This window comes from Pocillopora verrucosa, chromosome 7 (assembly GCF_036669915.1).
Source record: "Pocillopora verrucosa isolate sample1 chromosome 7, ASM3666991v2, whole genome shotgun sequence".
Lineage (NCBI taxonomy): Eukaryota > Metazoa > Cnidaria > Anthozoa > Scleractinia > Pocilloporidae > Pocillopora > Pocillopora verrucosa.
In genome coordinates, this window is record NC_089318.1 from 1,253,046 (window position 1) to 1,269,657 (window position 16,612).

Here is a 16,612-nt window from a genome sequence, read left to right on the forward strand (position 1 = left end):
GTTAATAGTTAGGGTAGGTGCATGACCATTGTTTTTTATAGCTCCACTGACCCTTCGATTTCTGTTCTCGATTGCAAATCGGAGTCCCTTGAGACTTGCATCTTTCTTAACCGGAGTTTCGATATTTATGGGGGACTGGGCGGTGTAATCGCAGAATTTTGAAACTTTACCCCAGTCAGGTGGACCATAACCTGTCAGGAATATCAGCGTTAATAGGAAAATAAGAGATTATATTAAATAGATTTTTGAGCAAAAAGTAAACGCTATGTTTTCGTTAGTTTGTATGAGCAGTTTTATAGTCTGGTACCCAGACATTCCACGGCCGAGCGGATACATTTCAGTTGGTTAATCGGTAGGATCTGGATACGAGATATATTTACAATAGTTTTAAAGCATGCGAAAAATCTTGAATATCTGGAATAAACCAGCATACAGTAAATGAATTCTTAATCTATACTTCAAGACTCTGTTGTCTGTACCGTGACGGTCTGTTTCCCCGTACTTCCACTTTGCTCCTGTTGAGATGAAGAAGGAATGAAACGTATGTCATCAGATACAATCACGCCGCAGAAAGTCGCTTCCTTTAAAGCCAATTAAGATCAAGCTGGACTCGAAGGGTTTAAAACGAGAATTTTTTATTTTCCCCAGCTAGAGAAGGTCTTATTATCATTGGAGACTTTTAGATAAGGAACTCCAGCTTTACCCTCTTCTCAACATTCATTGCCTTGATCGTTTTGGCGGGCTTGCCTTTCAAAATTGCCGGTACCAGTTTTTTGTTCGACGTCTGGATGAAAGAAAGGCTATAAATTTCACGAGTATCGCGGGATAAATTAGAAAAAAAGAGATGACACTTCAAGTGATGAGCGTCAAACATTGCAAGTATTGTTGAAATGTCTCCAGGCAACGGTGCTGCTGTTCACAGCAGTCACTATCAAGATGCATTTTCACCCACACCAAAGTCATACAACTAGATGAACACATCTCATTTGATGAAATGAAAATTAAAAAAACAAGAACAAGTCTTTTCTAGTTTCAAGGACAGCTAAAGGGATTGATCAGTGAGCTATTCCTGCCTTTTCACATCTTGCTTTTACGAGGGGTATTTTTCCCCCATTGTTTTCAAGAGTGTTTTAAACGAATAGCGACTTCCAACGATCAATTGCATTAATAAAAACAATGAATAAATTTTCTGTCTGTCAAGAATGGTTCCCTCAAATGAATTCTTGAACTTTGGCAAGAGATAACACGTTTTTTTCATAAAACGAGTCATTTTACCCTCAGAAGCCACAGATACAGTCACCAGCGCAAACAGTACAGTAGCTGACAGCATCCTTATTCTGTGGAATGAAGAGTAATTAGAAAATAAATTTAGAAATACAATCAAATCGTAATGTTAATATTCAAATTTGGTTACAATTTGAGAAATTCTTCGCTTTGCTTTTGCGTTACAACAATTACATGAAAGTAAGTGACGCCGGTGTAAGTGTGGAGGTGTAACAATTCATAGTTGTTTACCACTTTTAAGTGGAGATTCCTATTCCTTTCCTCACTTGTTCTTTTTAGTTCATGACTGTTAATCTCACTGGGACAAGAAAAGACCAACGTTGCTTTTCATGACGAACTGATTCCTGCTGATTTCCTTGAGGGCAACTATGTATAATTAACAAGTGGCCGCCTGTTTGTGTTTCTTTTTGCTTGTTTAGAGAAGAAATAATGACTAAACGCTCGACTGAGGAGCGTTCACTCGGGCTTCGTATCAAGCGTTCTACTTGAGCATTCACCACGGGTAAAATTTAAACGAAACTACATCTGGGACCTGGGTGGGGAATTTTCGATGTCGATCACTCCAGTGCCACTTTTTAACGGTTATTTGTGCCAATAGTTAGTTTGTTTACTCGCGTGAAAACAATATTTTATTAGCCTGTGTACAGCCGCTCCCTCCCCGCAAAAAGATCGGGACGTCTCTCTCCTCGACTTTTTTGAGTGGAGGGAGCGGCTTTACACAGGCTATATTTTATTCACTCTCTGGGGTCGTTCGTAAAATGTAATGTGAATACTACGCTTCCCAGTTGAGTGCGACACCACGTAAGTTACCATTCAAAGTTTAGACGTCAAAACTTGGACATTTCCGATGGCAACGGGAATGTATCTAATGGAATAGATCATATTCTACAGGTACATTGCATATTGCACCTTTAATTTTTTCTCCGTTGTCCTTTAGGCGTGACCACAATCTTCTCAAATACTATTCGCTGAGCTATTAGTATTTGTTCTCGTTTTTCTAGTGAGGATAGTTCAGTCTGTGGGTATTTCATCCACATACATATTATTCATTACAGCCTGAAAGGTAATTTTCCTTTTACGACTTCTGAATGACATGTGTTGCATATATACTGTTTTCCATCAAATGCCTGTTGAATATTGAAATATGTTATGCAAGGGTACTTCAAGGGTAATTTTCCTTTTACGACTTCTGAATGACATGTGTTGCATATATACTGTTTTCCATCAAATGCCTGTTGAATATTGAAATATGTTATGCAAGGGTACTTCATGTTTAAGCATGTTATTACTGATTTCTTATAAAGTATTTGATTACAGACAGTACATGTAAAATAAGGGCTTCTCTTATTTTCCTCTTAAACTGGTTAACTCAATTCAGCCGATCTGGCTTTCACTAATTCCTCATTGCGTTGGGAAAATAATTCATACTTCTTTGTAGCATTCATAGTTGAATATTTTCTTTCAATATCTTCTAGAAACCTTTTTTAGGAATAAAATAAAACATACATATGTTTTATTCTGTGTTTTCTTATGATGCGTTTCCTTTCAAATTTAGTAATTTTACATAAACAGCAAATTAATAGTGCATTTTATTCCATTGTCTGACATTCCTGTTTATTTTGAATATTATTAATTTTGTCAACTAGATTACTCACACCACGAATGTGTTTTAATTTGTCTGTTTCATTGTGAGTGAATGAGCTGACTGTCTTCATATGTCAGAAGAGAAAACATTTGCTTTACTTTTGTATTTTTTTGATAAATAAAAGCTTTACAGTGACTTGAAATCCACATTAAAAAGCCTGTTTTTACAATTTGGTTCCTTAAAATCAAGGTCTCTAGAGATATCCTGCTTTCAGTTAAATTATTCAATTCTCTGTGACTTGCTTCATTGACGTGTACATTTATCTCAGAGCCAAAAATTGTAACACTGTCAGACATGGTAATTAATATTAAACATTGCTTACTGTGCATTGTATTGTTAAGCTGAGATCCATTTTCAATAATTGAATCTAAGGTATTTGAGTTCCAGTAACTACAAGGTGAAATGATCAAGTAACATATTTAATGAGGAACTACTGCAAAACAGTGGTCTTTGTAACACTTGTGTTGACCTGATGATCTCTTTGATACCTCTCTCACATTGTTGCTTATTGCCACGTCATATTTTGTAATTTATAAACCTTTTAGTTCATACAGATCAGTTGCTCCATATAAACTTTGAAAGTAATACACTAAGTTGTCTGTAGATGATATACCTAATAGAACACATGAACGTGACTTGTACTATAAACATCTCTAGCAAGCGATCCGCACAGTAACTGATACCCACAGCAATACATCCAACTGTTAAAATAAATGACCTATACCGTTCTGATATCAATGACTCAAAAGCTCTTTTCAGGCCCATACAGTATTGATATTCCTCAATGGTAGGCTCATCGTGGACATTACCAGTGTAACTTTCACTGTATTCTAGCTGGTAATCTTCCCCTAGTACTATAGGCATTGATGGTAAATCTGCTAGCAGTAAAAATGATTGTCTTGATAATTGTGACAAACTGCTATATAGTTTACTTCCAATATGCATAATTTGTTTCAATTCATTGGGATTGCCTATTCCTTTCATACTGTGGTATATTGATGCACATAAACTCATTACAACACATTGTTGCCTTGCATTTTGTCCAAATACAACAACATCCCCTTGACTATATGGTGCTTTTATTGTTTTACGGGGATCCACATGGTGCATACCAGGATCAGGGTTTTCTTTATATCATTAGAGAACTTGTTCATTGCACAATTGCCTCTGTGAATTACATCCATGTACTCACTATATGGGAAATTACACGAAAAGAACCTTAAGTATTAGAGATATTTCTTTTCATGTTTATCTCTACTTGAATTGTAGACATATCTCATTCAAGAGTTAACATTTCTTGTTCTAAAAATTGGTTTCCTTCTCATTTTTTGTACAAACCTGACTCTTGTGTTGTGTGTACTTTTCTTTCGTGTTGTATTATTTTTAATAAGATCATTGACTTTCGATTACTTTGGTACCTTTTTACTAAGACGGCTCCGTACATAACTCTGCAGTTTTCTACTTTTCTGAGAGAGACGTTTTAACATCTTCACTGCTACTCTTTTTTTTGCTTGGTTCACGATCACGTTTATAGCCATGACATTAACACAAAACACGAGTACAATTATAATATACTTACTTTGCAAAACGAGATCTGAATTGTTGTACTTTTATTGACACTGCAACACTATTATGTTCATGTACATTAGTCATATTGACAACTTTTTCTAGTAGATCACAGTCATCAAGAGTATTCATGTCTTCTACTAAGTACATACAACTCCATACGTAGAGCAAACCAACATTCACGATCGCTTGTACAATAATAATAGTGATTATGTACGAAGTACCAAATCGTACCTTACAAGTATTGAACCCAATAAAAACCAATAACAGGAACAGGATATCTAACGGAAGAGCTAAGCTAAGATATTTAACCTTACTATTCAAGTTGCTTCTGTCAGTATCCTTATCCAATTCGCTGTTGTTAGAACCACCTTCGAAATTGTGTTCACGAACATTCTTGATTTTTACAGCAAGTGAGGTGTTCGTCTCAGCATCATAGTTTGTTGTTAAATCGGCTGTCACGGGTTTGCTAGTATTTTCGTAGTTTGAACTCACATTTGGCTCAGTTATATCGTGAGAGCTAGTATGAACTTCGCACATTTGGTTAGCCGTGGACCGGCCCATTCCGAAAACTCTCGACATCATCTAGTGTGGGCCTACCACGAACGGCGTGTGCGTTTATATGTGAGATGAGGGTATAGGACAGAAATCTTTGCGATGTGGTCTTCACAAGACACAGCATTCTGTAAATGATGTTGTTTACGAAGAGCGAGCACACGATAACACAAGTTGTCGCACTCTTATCCCCAGTTTCCACGGTTTACGCAAGGAACGCCTGGGACCATGGTCCCCCTTTTGGCGACCAAGAACGAATTATATTTTAAGACTCGGGCTTTCCTACGGAAGCCCGATTCACAAGGAACCGCCCATCAGAACAAACTAACTGTCACGTACCGTGTACGGTCAATTCGAAGTTAATGCTCGACTACCGTAAAGTGATGTCCATTCGCCGAATAAAATCCTTTTTAGTAAGTGATCGATAGCTTTTACCCCCTGGTACGGTGGAAAAAGACAGGTTCGTTTAATTGAAGGGGAGATATTGATCTCGATGACTACTCTTCTTTAACCGAATCACTCAAGTAACTGTACCGTGGATGATTTTGTTTGACATGTTACATATGTAAACACATCTCGATTGTCGACTGCGGAAATGCCGCATAATTTTAGGTACCTTCATCTTCTTTCAACCTTTGATGCAATAGGAAAGTAACTCAGAGAAACAGCATGGTTTCTCCCACAGTTCTGGCTGAAAGTTATAATTCAGGATAACAATACCACCCGCTATAGCTGCCTGCGGTTATCGTGAGTCACTCGGTTGAGACTAAGAAGCTGCAAGAACTTTAAATAGAATGCAAGAATGTATCTGCTGTCGGTTTTTGAAACGAAAGGCTTGAACAGTAATTGGTGACAGGTCAGAAATGGAATCAAAGCGAAAAGCACGAACTAAGCACAACCACAAACATAATATAAAAACCCTGAGAGAGACAGTGAAGTTTGTTATGATGTTTGTTAACAGGATGATAAATTACTTTTCATTAAACGGCCCGCGGTTTAGGATTGGTCTTCTCGAAGAAGATAAATGCTCAATTTCTGTACATGAATGTCCAGTTACCGAAAAAATTTTTTGAATGATCAATAGCCTTTACTCTTTCGGATGCAAATGCTGTTGGAATGAATTTGGTGGGATGTCAAGCTTTGCCCACCGAAAATATTTGTGCAAATAAGGCTAAGGAGGACCTGAGATCGCTTGGCAATTATTAACTGTTTGAGAAGATGACCTTTACGCGATTTGGTTAGCTATGTTCACAGCAAAACGCACGTATGAGAACGTTTGACGAAGTAGCTTTTACCTGAGACGTTTAGGAGAAAAAATGATTGTGCCAAAATTGTTATTGTGAGTCATGCGGTTGAGACCAAGAAATTGCGAGAAACTTCGACATAATCGCTTCACACGTGGGAGTCATAAATTAACTTGCTCTGATGGGTGCTTTGACCAGAAACAGTGTTCCAGAAAGAAATTAAAGCAAAAGGCACAGGCTAGCTTCAAATAAAAACTTAATGAAGAAATGAATATACATGGATAATGAATCAACCCACTATAAAAAAAAATTGATGATCGAAGTGTGCAAGTATGTTGCTGTACGTGGAGAGCAAAAAAAGCACGTAATTCGAAAATCGCTAGTGACGTGTTCCTCAGTCGAGAAAGACGACGTATAAGTTAGCTCGAGTTTCCATGTTGTTTGACTAAATGACAAATTTCTTTTCGTCAGAGTAATGGGACAAAGACTTCAAGCGGACAACCCAATCATTGGCAAATGAAGCGCAGTTTCCGCATAGAACTGATGAAGGCTCTTTTTTTTCTAGGGCCAAGGACAAGTATTGAGCTTTTTGGGAAGAAAATGTTTCTTTTGTAATTAAAGCAGTAACCTTACATTTGAGTTTTAATCATGATAACTGATCCAAAGATGTTTGAATTTTCCAGACAAGCACATAACTTTTCGAATTCGAATTCGCTTTGACTTCTAATTTCACAAACGAAAACTATGCCCCATGAGTCAGAAGAGGGATCTAGAGTTATCATCATCACAAATGACATCTTAACAATTTTTCCATATCATTACCTTTGTCAAGCTTTGCCAGGAAAGGATGAAATATACAAGTGGAAACTGGATGAATCTTGGCCGCACGCCAACACTGAGAGAAGTAAACCAAATAGATTCATAAGGAACCGCCCATCAGAACAAACTAACTGTCACGGACCGTTATGCATGGTCAATTCGAAGTTAATGCTCAACTACCGTAAACTGATGTCCAGTCGCCGAAAAAAATCCTTTTTAGTAAGTGATCAGTAGCTTTTACCCTCTGGTACGGTGGGAAAAGACAGGTTCGTTTATTTGAAGGGGATGATCTCGATGACTACTCTTCTTTAACCGAATCACTCAAGTAACTGTAGCGTGGATAATTTCGTATGACATATTGCGTATGTAAACACATCTCGATTGTCGACTGCGGAAATGACGCATAATTTTAGGCAACTTCATCTTCTTTCAACCTTTGATAGGATTAAGGAAAGTAACTCAGAGAAACAGCATGGTTTCTCTTAGAGTTCTGGCTGAAAGTTATAACTCAGGATAACAATACCGTCCACTATAGCTGCCTGCAGTTATCGTGAGTCACTCAGTTGAGACCAAGAAGCTGCGAGAACTTCAATTAGAATGCAAGAATGTATCTGCTGTCAGTTGTTGAAACGAAAGGCTTGAACAGTGACAGGTCAGAAATGGAATCAAGCGAAAAGCACGAACTAAGTAATAATATGATAATATTGGAATTGTAATATAGCATATTTTATTTTATTTTAGCTTATTTTCTCGAAGATATTAGCTCTACAACTACAATGTGAATTTCGAGCTTGAATAAAGTATATGTATGTATGTATGTATGCATGCAAGTGTGGTATACCGGAAGCGGAAATAGGGTATACTGTTATCCTAATAAGGAGTTTGATATTATGGGATGCAATCACAGAGAAACCTCGTGCTTGAGAAGGGAGTAAAAAAAATACAAATAAACGAGTTCATGTGTTGCGTAATAACAAAGCTGTTCTGATGCTTTCTGGTCTTGAACCAAACACACCACATTTGGCGACTAGGAAAAAGGTTAGTTGAATCGCCGAGCGGCTGCTGAAGTGGACACGAGTTTAAACAGTGGATAAAACTCAAACAAATGGCTGTATGTTTAAGTGGATTGCCAGGATTGCCCGTGTTCGACGCTATCGGCGAACCAGCGACACATGCACAACGTTGGATTACATGGAGAGCTGAATTCGAACTGTATGTCACTGCTTCGGGGATTAGCGACCCAACTCAAAAGAGAGCTCTTTTACTTCACCTTGCCGGACTCAGAGTCCGAAATATCTTCAACAACTCAATTTCTGCTAACGTTCGCGGCGGAGCTTAAGACTATGAAAAAGTTAGAACAGCTTATCGGAATACTTCAAACTAAGAAAGAACGCTCCAATGGCAAGACAGAACTTTTTAGCGGCAAAATCATCGGCTGGTGAAACCATCAACAATTTTATTACCCGTCTGCAGAAACTCGTGGAACGTTGTGACTACGAAGGCGAACAGGATAACCAGGTTAGAGATCGTGCAATTTCTTTCACAAAAGATAGAAACCTAAAGGCCAAACTGTACCGTGATGGAAACTCTGACTCTTAACAAACTTATGGAAATTTTGAGCCAATTCCACGATAAGGAAGCTCTTATTCTCGTACCAGAACTTCAAGTCAATCACATTGCCCCTGATTAAGTGGGTCACTATGCAAAGGAATGCCTTCGCTCACGTGATCATAAATGTTTAAAATGCGGCAATTTCGGTCATTTTGAACAATGCTGTAAGACTAAACAGAAAAAGGAAAGTAGGCAAAACCGTAGTTCAGGCCAATCTCCTGGAGGTTCCCGCGAAAAACCCAGACATGGAAGGAGGGGAGGAAACCCACAGAGCCAGCGTAATGTACGCCAAGTAACTGAGGAAACAATGGATCCAAACTATGCAAACAGTGATGATTTCTATGTGTTCAGCGCAAGGAACAGTGAAGGAGAGAACACTAAAGAGATGCTGATTGAAGATAAGCCTGTAAACGTTATAATAGATTCAGGAGCAAATTGTAATTTAATGTCAGAAGAAATGTTTGAATCTATTATCGGGGTAATGCTATCCTGCTAGAGTGTAATAAGAGAGTTTATGCTTATGCTTCTGTAGAGCCACTCAAACTCAGAAGAAAGTATAATTCAACTGTACAAGTACCGCAAACCAGTATATCCCTTAGTGTCGAGTTTTACATCACTCGCGACAATAGGTCGTGAGACTTCTGAATTGCTGGGCGTGCTAAGAGTGGGTGTCCCCATCAATAGCTGTGAAGCGAAGCATGAAGCCCTGAGAGACACAGCAAACCAATCACAAAGGAAGGCTGCGCTTGAAACAAAATTCCCCAAAGTGTTTGATGGACTGGGCAAACTGAAAGGCTATCAGCTAAAACTTCACATAGAGGGGAGTGTTTAGCCTATAGCCCAGCCGGTGCGTCGTATTCCCTTTAGTTGGAGAGCCAAAGTTAATGAAAAGCTGGATGAACTACTCAAACTTGACGTGATTGAAAAGGTGGAGGGACCAAGCAGCTGGGTGAAACCCTTGGTGGTGGTAGAGAAAGCCAATGGAGACATAGGGATCTGTCTAGACATGAGACAAGCAAATCAAGCGATCGTAAGAGAAAAACACCCAGTTCCCACAGTCGGAGAAACACTCCAAGAAGTATCCTATGCAAAGGTCTTCTCCAAGGTTGATTTAAAGCATGGCTTGTCATCAGACTGAATTTCACCTAGAATCAAGGGACATAACCACGTTTGCTGCTCCAAATGGCTTGTATAGATACAAGCGTTTGCTTTTTGGCATCAACATGGCGACGGAAAAGTTCCAGCAAATCGTGTCACAATTAATTAAAGACTGTCCAGGAACCTAAAACCTACATAACGACTTGCGAGTGGTTGGTGCAGATGACAAGGAACATGACGAAAACCTGGAGAGAGTCACGAGAGAATTGTAGGAGAGCGTAATCACCCTCAATTACGACAAGTGTGAGATCGGCGTCCCAAGTATGACCTACTTAGGTGATGTACTGTCGGGAGAAGGGCTGAAACTCTCCGATGAACGAGTAAAGGCTCAGAAGTTTCCTTGGATTCGTCCAGTTCTGTGCGAAGTTCATCGCAAACTTTTCTTACAGTCTCAAGTCCACTGTGGGACTTAACCTGGAGAGATGCAAAGTGGAAGTGGGGTCCGCGAGAAGATACGGCATTTCAAGACATCAAAGTCCGGTTAACTCAAGCATCAGTGATGGCCTACCACAGACAAGGTGCCTCAATCCGTCTTACAACTGACGCTTTACCCGTCGGAATTGGTGCCATACTTGAACAAGAGCAAGAGGGTGGGAGTTACAGGCCTATCTATTACGCCAGTCGCAAACTCAGTAAGGTTGAAAAACGATACTCACAGTTTGAAAGAGAAGCCTTAGCCGTCAGTTGGGCTTGCGAGAAGTTCCACCTGTACCCATATGGGATTAAGTTCGAGATCTGTACAGATCACAAACCCTTAGTGATAGTCCTTAGCCCAAAGTCCAAACCTCCATCAGCCCGAACACAGAGGTGGCTCCTTTATTTGCAGCAGTACCAGTACGAGTTGACTCACATTAGGGGAAAAGATAATGCAGCAGATGTTCTCAGCCGTCTCTCTGTTGGCCAGACCCAAGATGAAAGTACGAAAGAAACGGAAGATTTTGCACACAGCGTTGCGAGAGAAGCTGTGCCGGCTGCATTAGTACCAAAGCAAGTAGAGATTGCCTCAGAAAATGACCTAACCTTGCAGCTAGTGCGCCAGGCCATTATCACCGGTGACTGGAACCGATTGTCAGGAACCATTTACAAAGCAGTACAAGATGAGCTGTGGCTGATAGGACAAACTGTGATGAGGAGAAATCGTATTAAGATGCCTGAGAACCTTTGGAAGCAAATCATTGTGCTGGCTCATGAAGGTCACCAGGGAATGGTCAGAACCAAGGCCAGATTGCGAGAGAAAGTGTGATGGCCTCAAATGGATAAGCAGGTGGAAGAGTTGATACGAGCTTGTTATCCCAGCCAGCTTGTAGGACCTAGAGCCAAACCAGAACCTGTGAGATCGATAAGACTGCCTGAGGGACCGTGGCAAGATATTTCAACCGATCTCCTTGACATATCAGACGGCGAGCACCTCCTGGTAGTGGTGGATTACTGTTCCCGTTGGATGGAAGCTATCCTTCTGAAGAAAGCAGATGCTCAACACGTGATTAAGTCTATGGAAGCTATCTTCAGAACACATGGATTACCAGGAACCGTCCGTAGCGATGATGGACCCCCATTCGAATTGAAAGAGTTTGAAGCCTTCTTGGAATATCTGGGGATTGAGCACAAGAAGGGTGTACCGTACTGGCCGCAAAGCAATGGAGAAGTGGAACGTTGCAATGAGACTCTTTTGAAAATTGTGCGGATTTCCCGACTTGAAGCGAGAGACTGGCGGAAGGCCTTCCAGGACTTTCTGTTTCAGTACAGAGTTACTCCACATACTGTTACCGGAATGTCCCCTGCAGAACTGCTTATGGGGAGGAAACTGCGAGACAAACTTCCTCAAGTTGAATTCTGCAAAGAGCGAGCAACAGAGCCATATTAGCAGCAGCAGCTAAGAGAAAGAGATGCACGTTCGAAACTTCGACAAAAAGAATATGCGGACAAGACACGAGCAGCTAAATACAGTGACATTAAAGCAGAAGACAAAGTGTTATTGAAGCAGACGCTAGACGACAAGCTCCCGCCTAATTACGAGCTAGATCCGTATGTTGTCAAGGATGGAAATGCTGTTGTCGTACGAGACGCCAATGGCAACAACAAAATGCGCAATGTAGCTCTCGTGAAGAAATTTGTTGAGCTCGTAACCATTGAAATGGAGGAATCGGACAAGCAAGAACACCCTGTGCAAACAGCAAAGCCAGAACAGTGCAGCCAGCCAGCATCTACAGCCATCCAGCCGTCAACACAGACACAGACCTGAGACCCCCCCAGACAATTTAAATCGGTCTCGGCCCATGCGCGCTAGGCAGGCGCCTGCATGGATGAAAGAATATGTTTGTAGCTAAAAGTTGTTAGTTCTAGTTCTAGCTGTTGAAAAAAAAAAGGTAGAACGAATGACTGTCAGTATCGTAAGTTTCTCATTAAGTAGGAGGAGGATGTGGTTACCGGAAGCGAAAATAGGGTATACTGTTATCCTGAAGAAGAAGAAGAAGAAAGACTTTATTTATTGAGGATAGCACGTGATAGTGCACAAACACTAATAAACTTGTGGTCCTCCTAATTACAATAAATATATAAATACAATAGAATCATTAATAGAATGAAATATAAATAGAAAATTAGCTAAAACAAGTAAGAATATATAAAACTACTATCAATAAAATTTACGGATTAAAATGAGCTAAGCATGATTGGTCCTTATAGTAATATTTAAATACGTTGTCTTTAAAGGCCTTAAGTGTATTAGACTTTTTTAATTCAGGCTTTAACTGATTCCATAATTTTATGGCAGAAACTAGAAAAGTTTTCCCTCCTTCTCTAGCCCTTTTAAACTTAGGTAATAAAAAGTTGTATTTACAAAATCTAGTGTTGCGTGAATGTACTGAACTTAATAATCTTAAGCTATCATTAAGATAATTAGGTACACAATAATTAATCCTTTTAAATAGTATTGAACATTTAGCCATCTTAGTAGAGTCATAAAATGGTATCCACTTTAAACGATTGAATAGCATAACTGATGAACTACGTGGTTCAGCATCTAATAAAACCCTAGCAGCTCTCTTTTGTAGCCTAAGTATTCTTAAAAGAGATTCATTAGAGCAAAGTGACTGCCATGCAACATTGGCATAATCAAATAATGGCTTAATTAAACTATTATAAAATAAAAGTCTTTGGTTAAATGGTAAACAAAGTTTGATAAGGAGTTTGATATTATGGGATGCAATCACAGAGAAACCTCGTGCTTGAGAGGGGAGTAAAAAAAATATAAATAGACGAGTTCATGTGTTGTGTTATTACAATGCTGAATTCTGGTCTTGAACCGAACACACCAGTCTAAGTACAACCACAAACCTAATATGAATAATTGATCTTCCAACTGAAGTAAAAGTCGCTGTCATGTTATGGTGAACATCTCATATCAGGCAATAAAGCAACCAAGAAATGTTTAAAAAGCTTTTTGGAGACCTAAAAGAGTATAAAGTTTCGAAATTTGAAGTGTGCCATAGGGAATATTTTTGATTACAGTATTCAGCTTTCTACGTATTTGTTCAAGCGTGAAACATGCAAGATTGCGTAAATACCGTCACATTACCGTGTTTATGTTTACGCACGTACATGCTACCTTAAATCAAGATTTATTTTCCGCCAAATCCTGTCTAATGTCGTTTATAAAGCCTTCTCACGCGTTCAAATTGAAGTTGATGCTTGACAGTACGGATTTCTCATTTGTCGCACTCTCATCCTCAGTTTCCGCGGTTTACGCAAGGAACGCCTGGGACCATGACCCCCCTTTTGGCGACCAAGAACGGCTTGCATTTTAAGACTCGGGCTTTCCTACGGAAGCCTGATTAAAAATGGATTTTTAAATGCATCTCATCCTCCTCTCCAAGACACCTTCTCGGAAAAGCAACGAAATGTATTGTATGAAGTGTAATTATCAGAGGCGGCAAAATTTTAATTAAACAAGATAACCTTTTTCCTACCATGGACTGGAAACGATGAGAAAATTATTAAAAATATATTTTTATTCTCGTTTCTCAATAATTCCTTAAAATCGTGCACCGTTTCTGTTATAAGTTAACTCTTCTGGTAGAACCGATTATTCCCCAATAATGAAAGGCAACTTTTGCCCGCTGATTCTCCCAAATACAGCGGCCTCCAAAATAATTTTGGATAATGACAAAGACTCATCAATGTGGGTTACAGCTTGAAATAAGGCATTTGCTTCCTGAAAGCATTTTGTCAAGATTATAGTCAGAGGTTTGGAACAAGTAGCATCATGAGCATGTTCAGCCTGGGAAAATATTTGACCGACAGCTACTAAGGAGTCGTGCGTTAGTTTCAGGGACTTTAAGCCGTCGAATAATTTTGCAGAGAGGATCTTTTAATGATATAAAACTTTATCCCTACTTGTGCTTCACAGATAACAATCGCGATCAAATAAATTTCTTGTTTGAACGAGTTTTTGTCATAGTCGCGTATTTTAGAGCCAAATTTCATTTCAAGATCAAATTTTTCTTCTTACGGAGTAGGTGGTGACAAAGGAATAATCAAAGGGGCTAGAGCTTTGAGAGTTTTAAATCTAAACTCTAAAATCGAGCGCCAGCTTTCAACTTGGAGAAGAAATAAATGGGATGAGAGCCAGGATGCTGAAAATTGTCAAATCAGAGGTTTTGTGTTTTTACAGTGAGGCATGATTTTTTCGATATATTGATTAAATTACAGCTATAGTCTTAAATCAATCTGAAACGACTGAACAACCGCTTAGTCAAGGCTGATAAGAAACATTATTAAGTAAGTAAACTGCAAAATTGCCGAAACGAATTGTGAATTAATCAAAGAATAATAATACAATTTTTACAAAGTAACTATCAATTTGCTGCTTGTTTTTTTTTTCAGAATCTCAGAATGACATAAATCACTTTGCTTTTTGCATCAGCTGTTTTCGATTGACTAAAAAAGACAGAGTTCTTCTCCAAACAAAGAAATCTAAGATTTGTCTAATGGTATTTTCTTTAATTTTTAAACACTCACTCAAGATAAAATCATGGTCACACAAAACAATTTTTTAGACCGATGAAACTGAACCAAACGAAGCAAGTCTAAAACCGTTTCACGAAGGTATCTTGTCAAAGTTCACTCTCTTGTGTCAAAGTAATTTTTTCCTCTACGGTAAGTTGGCATATAAGTATAGACGAAAGAGGTGACACTAAAGAGTTATGATTTTAAGGATGATTAACTTTTCCAGATCCAGATCCTTAAAATCTTAACTGTTTTGAAGCTCGTGTAGAAAGGCAAGCATTCCATTCTTTCTTCAAAGTTTACATTTTGTTGTATTTTAAGTGTTTTCACGGGAGATCGATAAGGTTGCGAACTAATTCAATGCTAAAAAAAGGTCTTTTTTTTTAGCTTTGAAAATTTTTATAACTCAACAGTTATTTGTAAATTGATGCTGTTACCTTCGAAAATGCCAATACTCAACAGCGTTGAGGATTCATTCCGGTAGATTGAAAAGTCAAAATATTTTTCAGTTTCTGTTTTCTCTCAAGCAGTTGTCCATCTCACTCTCGTAGCTGCCCCTCAACATTGTCAACTGCTGTGTCTTCTCCCTCAATTTTCCGTCTCTCTCTCGTAACTGCCCTTCAACATTTGTCAACTGCTGTGTCTTCTCAGCTCTCCATCTTTCTCTCGTAGCTTCTTTTCAACATTTGTCAACTGCTGTGTCTTCTCCCTCAGTTGTCCATCTTTCTCTCGTAGCTGCTTTTCAACATTTGTCAACTGCTGTGTTTTCTCCCTCAGTTGTCCATCTTTCTCTCGTAGCTGCTTTTCAACATTTGTCAACTTCTGTGTCTTCTCCCTCAGTTGTCCATCTTTCTCTCGTGACTGCCCTTCGACATTGTCAACTGCTGTGTCTTCTCCCTCAATTTTCCATCTTTCTCTCGTAACTGCCCTTCAACATTTGTCAACTGCTGTGTCTTCTCCCTCAGTTGTCCATCTTTCTCTCGTGACTGCCCTTCGACATTGTCAACTGCTGTGTCTTCTCCCTCAATTTTACATCTTTCTCTCGTAACTGCCCTTCAACATTTGTCAACTTCTGTCTTCTCCCTCAGTTGTCCATCTTTCTCTCGTAGCTGCTTTTCAACATTTGTCAACTGCAGTGTCTTCTCCCTCAGCAGTCCATCTTTCTCTCGTAGCTGCCCTTCAACATTTGTCAACTTCTGTGTCTTCTCCCTCAGTTGTCCATCTTTCTCTCGTAGCTGCTTTTCAACATTTGTCAACTGCTGTGTCTTCTCCCTCAGCTGTCCAACTTTCTCTCGTAGCTGCCCTTCAACATTTGTCAACTTCTGTGCCTTCTCCCTCAGTTGTTCATCTTTCTCTTGTAGCTGCTCTTGAGTATTTGTCAACTGCTGTGTCTTCTCCCTCAGTCATTTTTCTCTCGCTAGTTGCCCTTGGACATTAGTCAACTGCTGAGTCTTTTGCATCATTTGTTCATCTACGTCCAATTCGTACCAGCGAATTTTTGGCAAGAAGGTTTTTACTTCCAAATCACGATAAACGCAAAATATCTCTTTGCCATTTCATCGGGTGTCATAATAATTACTTCCTGGACTAAGAATATCTTGTTTTGTTCGTTTTTTTTTTAATAATAATAAATTATTCAGAGCATTTATTATCATTATGACTGAGATGTCTTTGGGATGCGGCATCTTGCTCTAAGGAACTGATCCCCATTCGGTAGAGATTT

General features: G+C 39.2%; 1 protein-coding gene and 1 long non-coding RNA gene across 3 annotated transcripts; both read right to left on the bottom strand.

Annotated features, from left to right (window-relative positions):
• Window positions 1-99: 99 nt before the first annotated feature.
• LOC136282729 (uncharacterized) lies at window positions 100-7,191 on the bottom strand. Of its 2 annotated transcripts, none has more exons than XR_010718392.1 (4): window positions 7,117-7,191; window positions 1,276-1,337; window positions 480-515; window positions 100-191 (listed from the first exon to the last, which is right to left on the bottom strand). It is a non-coding gene; the product is annotated as an uncharacterized lncRNA (long non-coding RNA). The 2 variants fall into 2 exon arrangements; XR_010718393.1 differs by lacking the exon at window positions 7,117-7,191 and adding an exon at window positions 4,813-5,183.
• An 8,328-nt stretch (window positions 7,192-15,519) lies between these two features.
• Window positions 15,520-16,574, bottom strand: LOC136282211 (golgin subfamily A member 6-like protein 22). The gene is made up of 3 exons (XM_066169534.1): window positions 16,469-16,574; window positions 15,950-16,255; window positions 15,520-15,812 (listed from the first exon to the last, which is right to left on the bottom strand). The coding sequence occupies exons 1-3, from the start codon at window positions 16,572-16,574 to the stop codon at window positions 15,520-15,522; spliced, it is 705 nt and encodes a 234-aa protein (XP_066025631.1).
• Window positions 16,575-16,612: the final 38 nt, after the last annotated feature.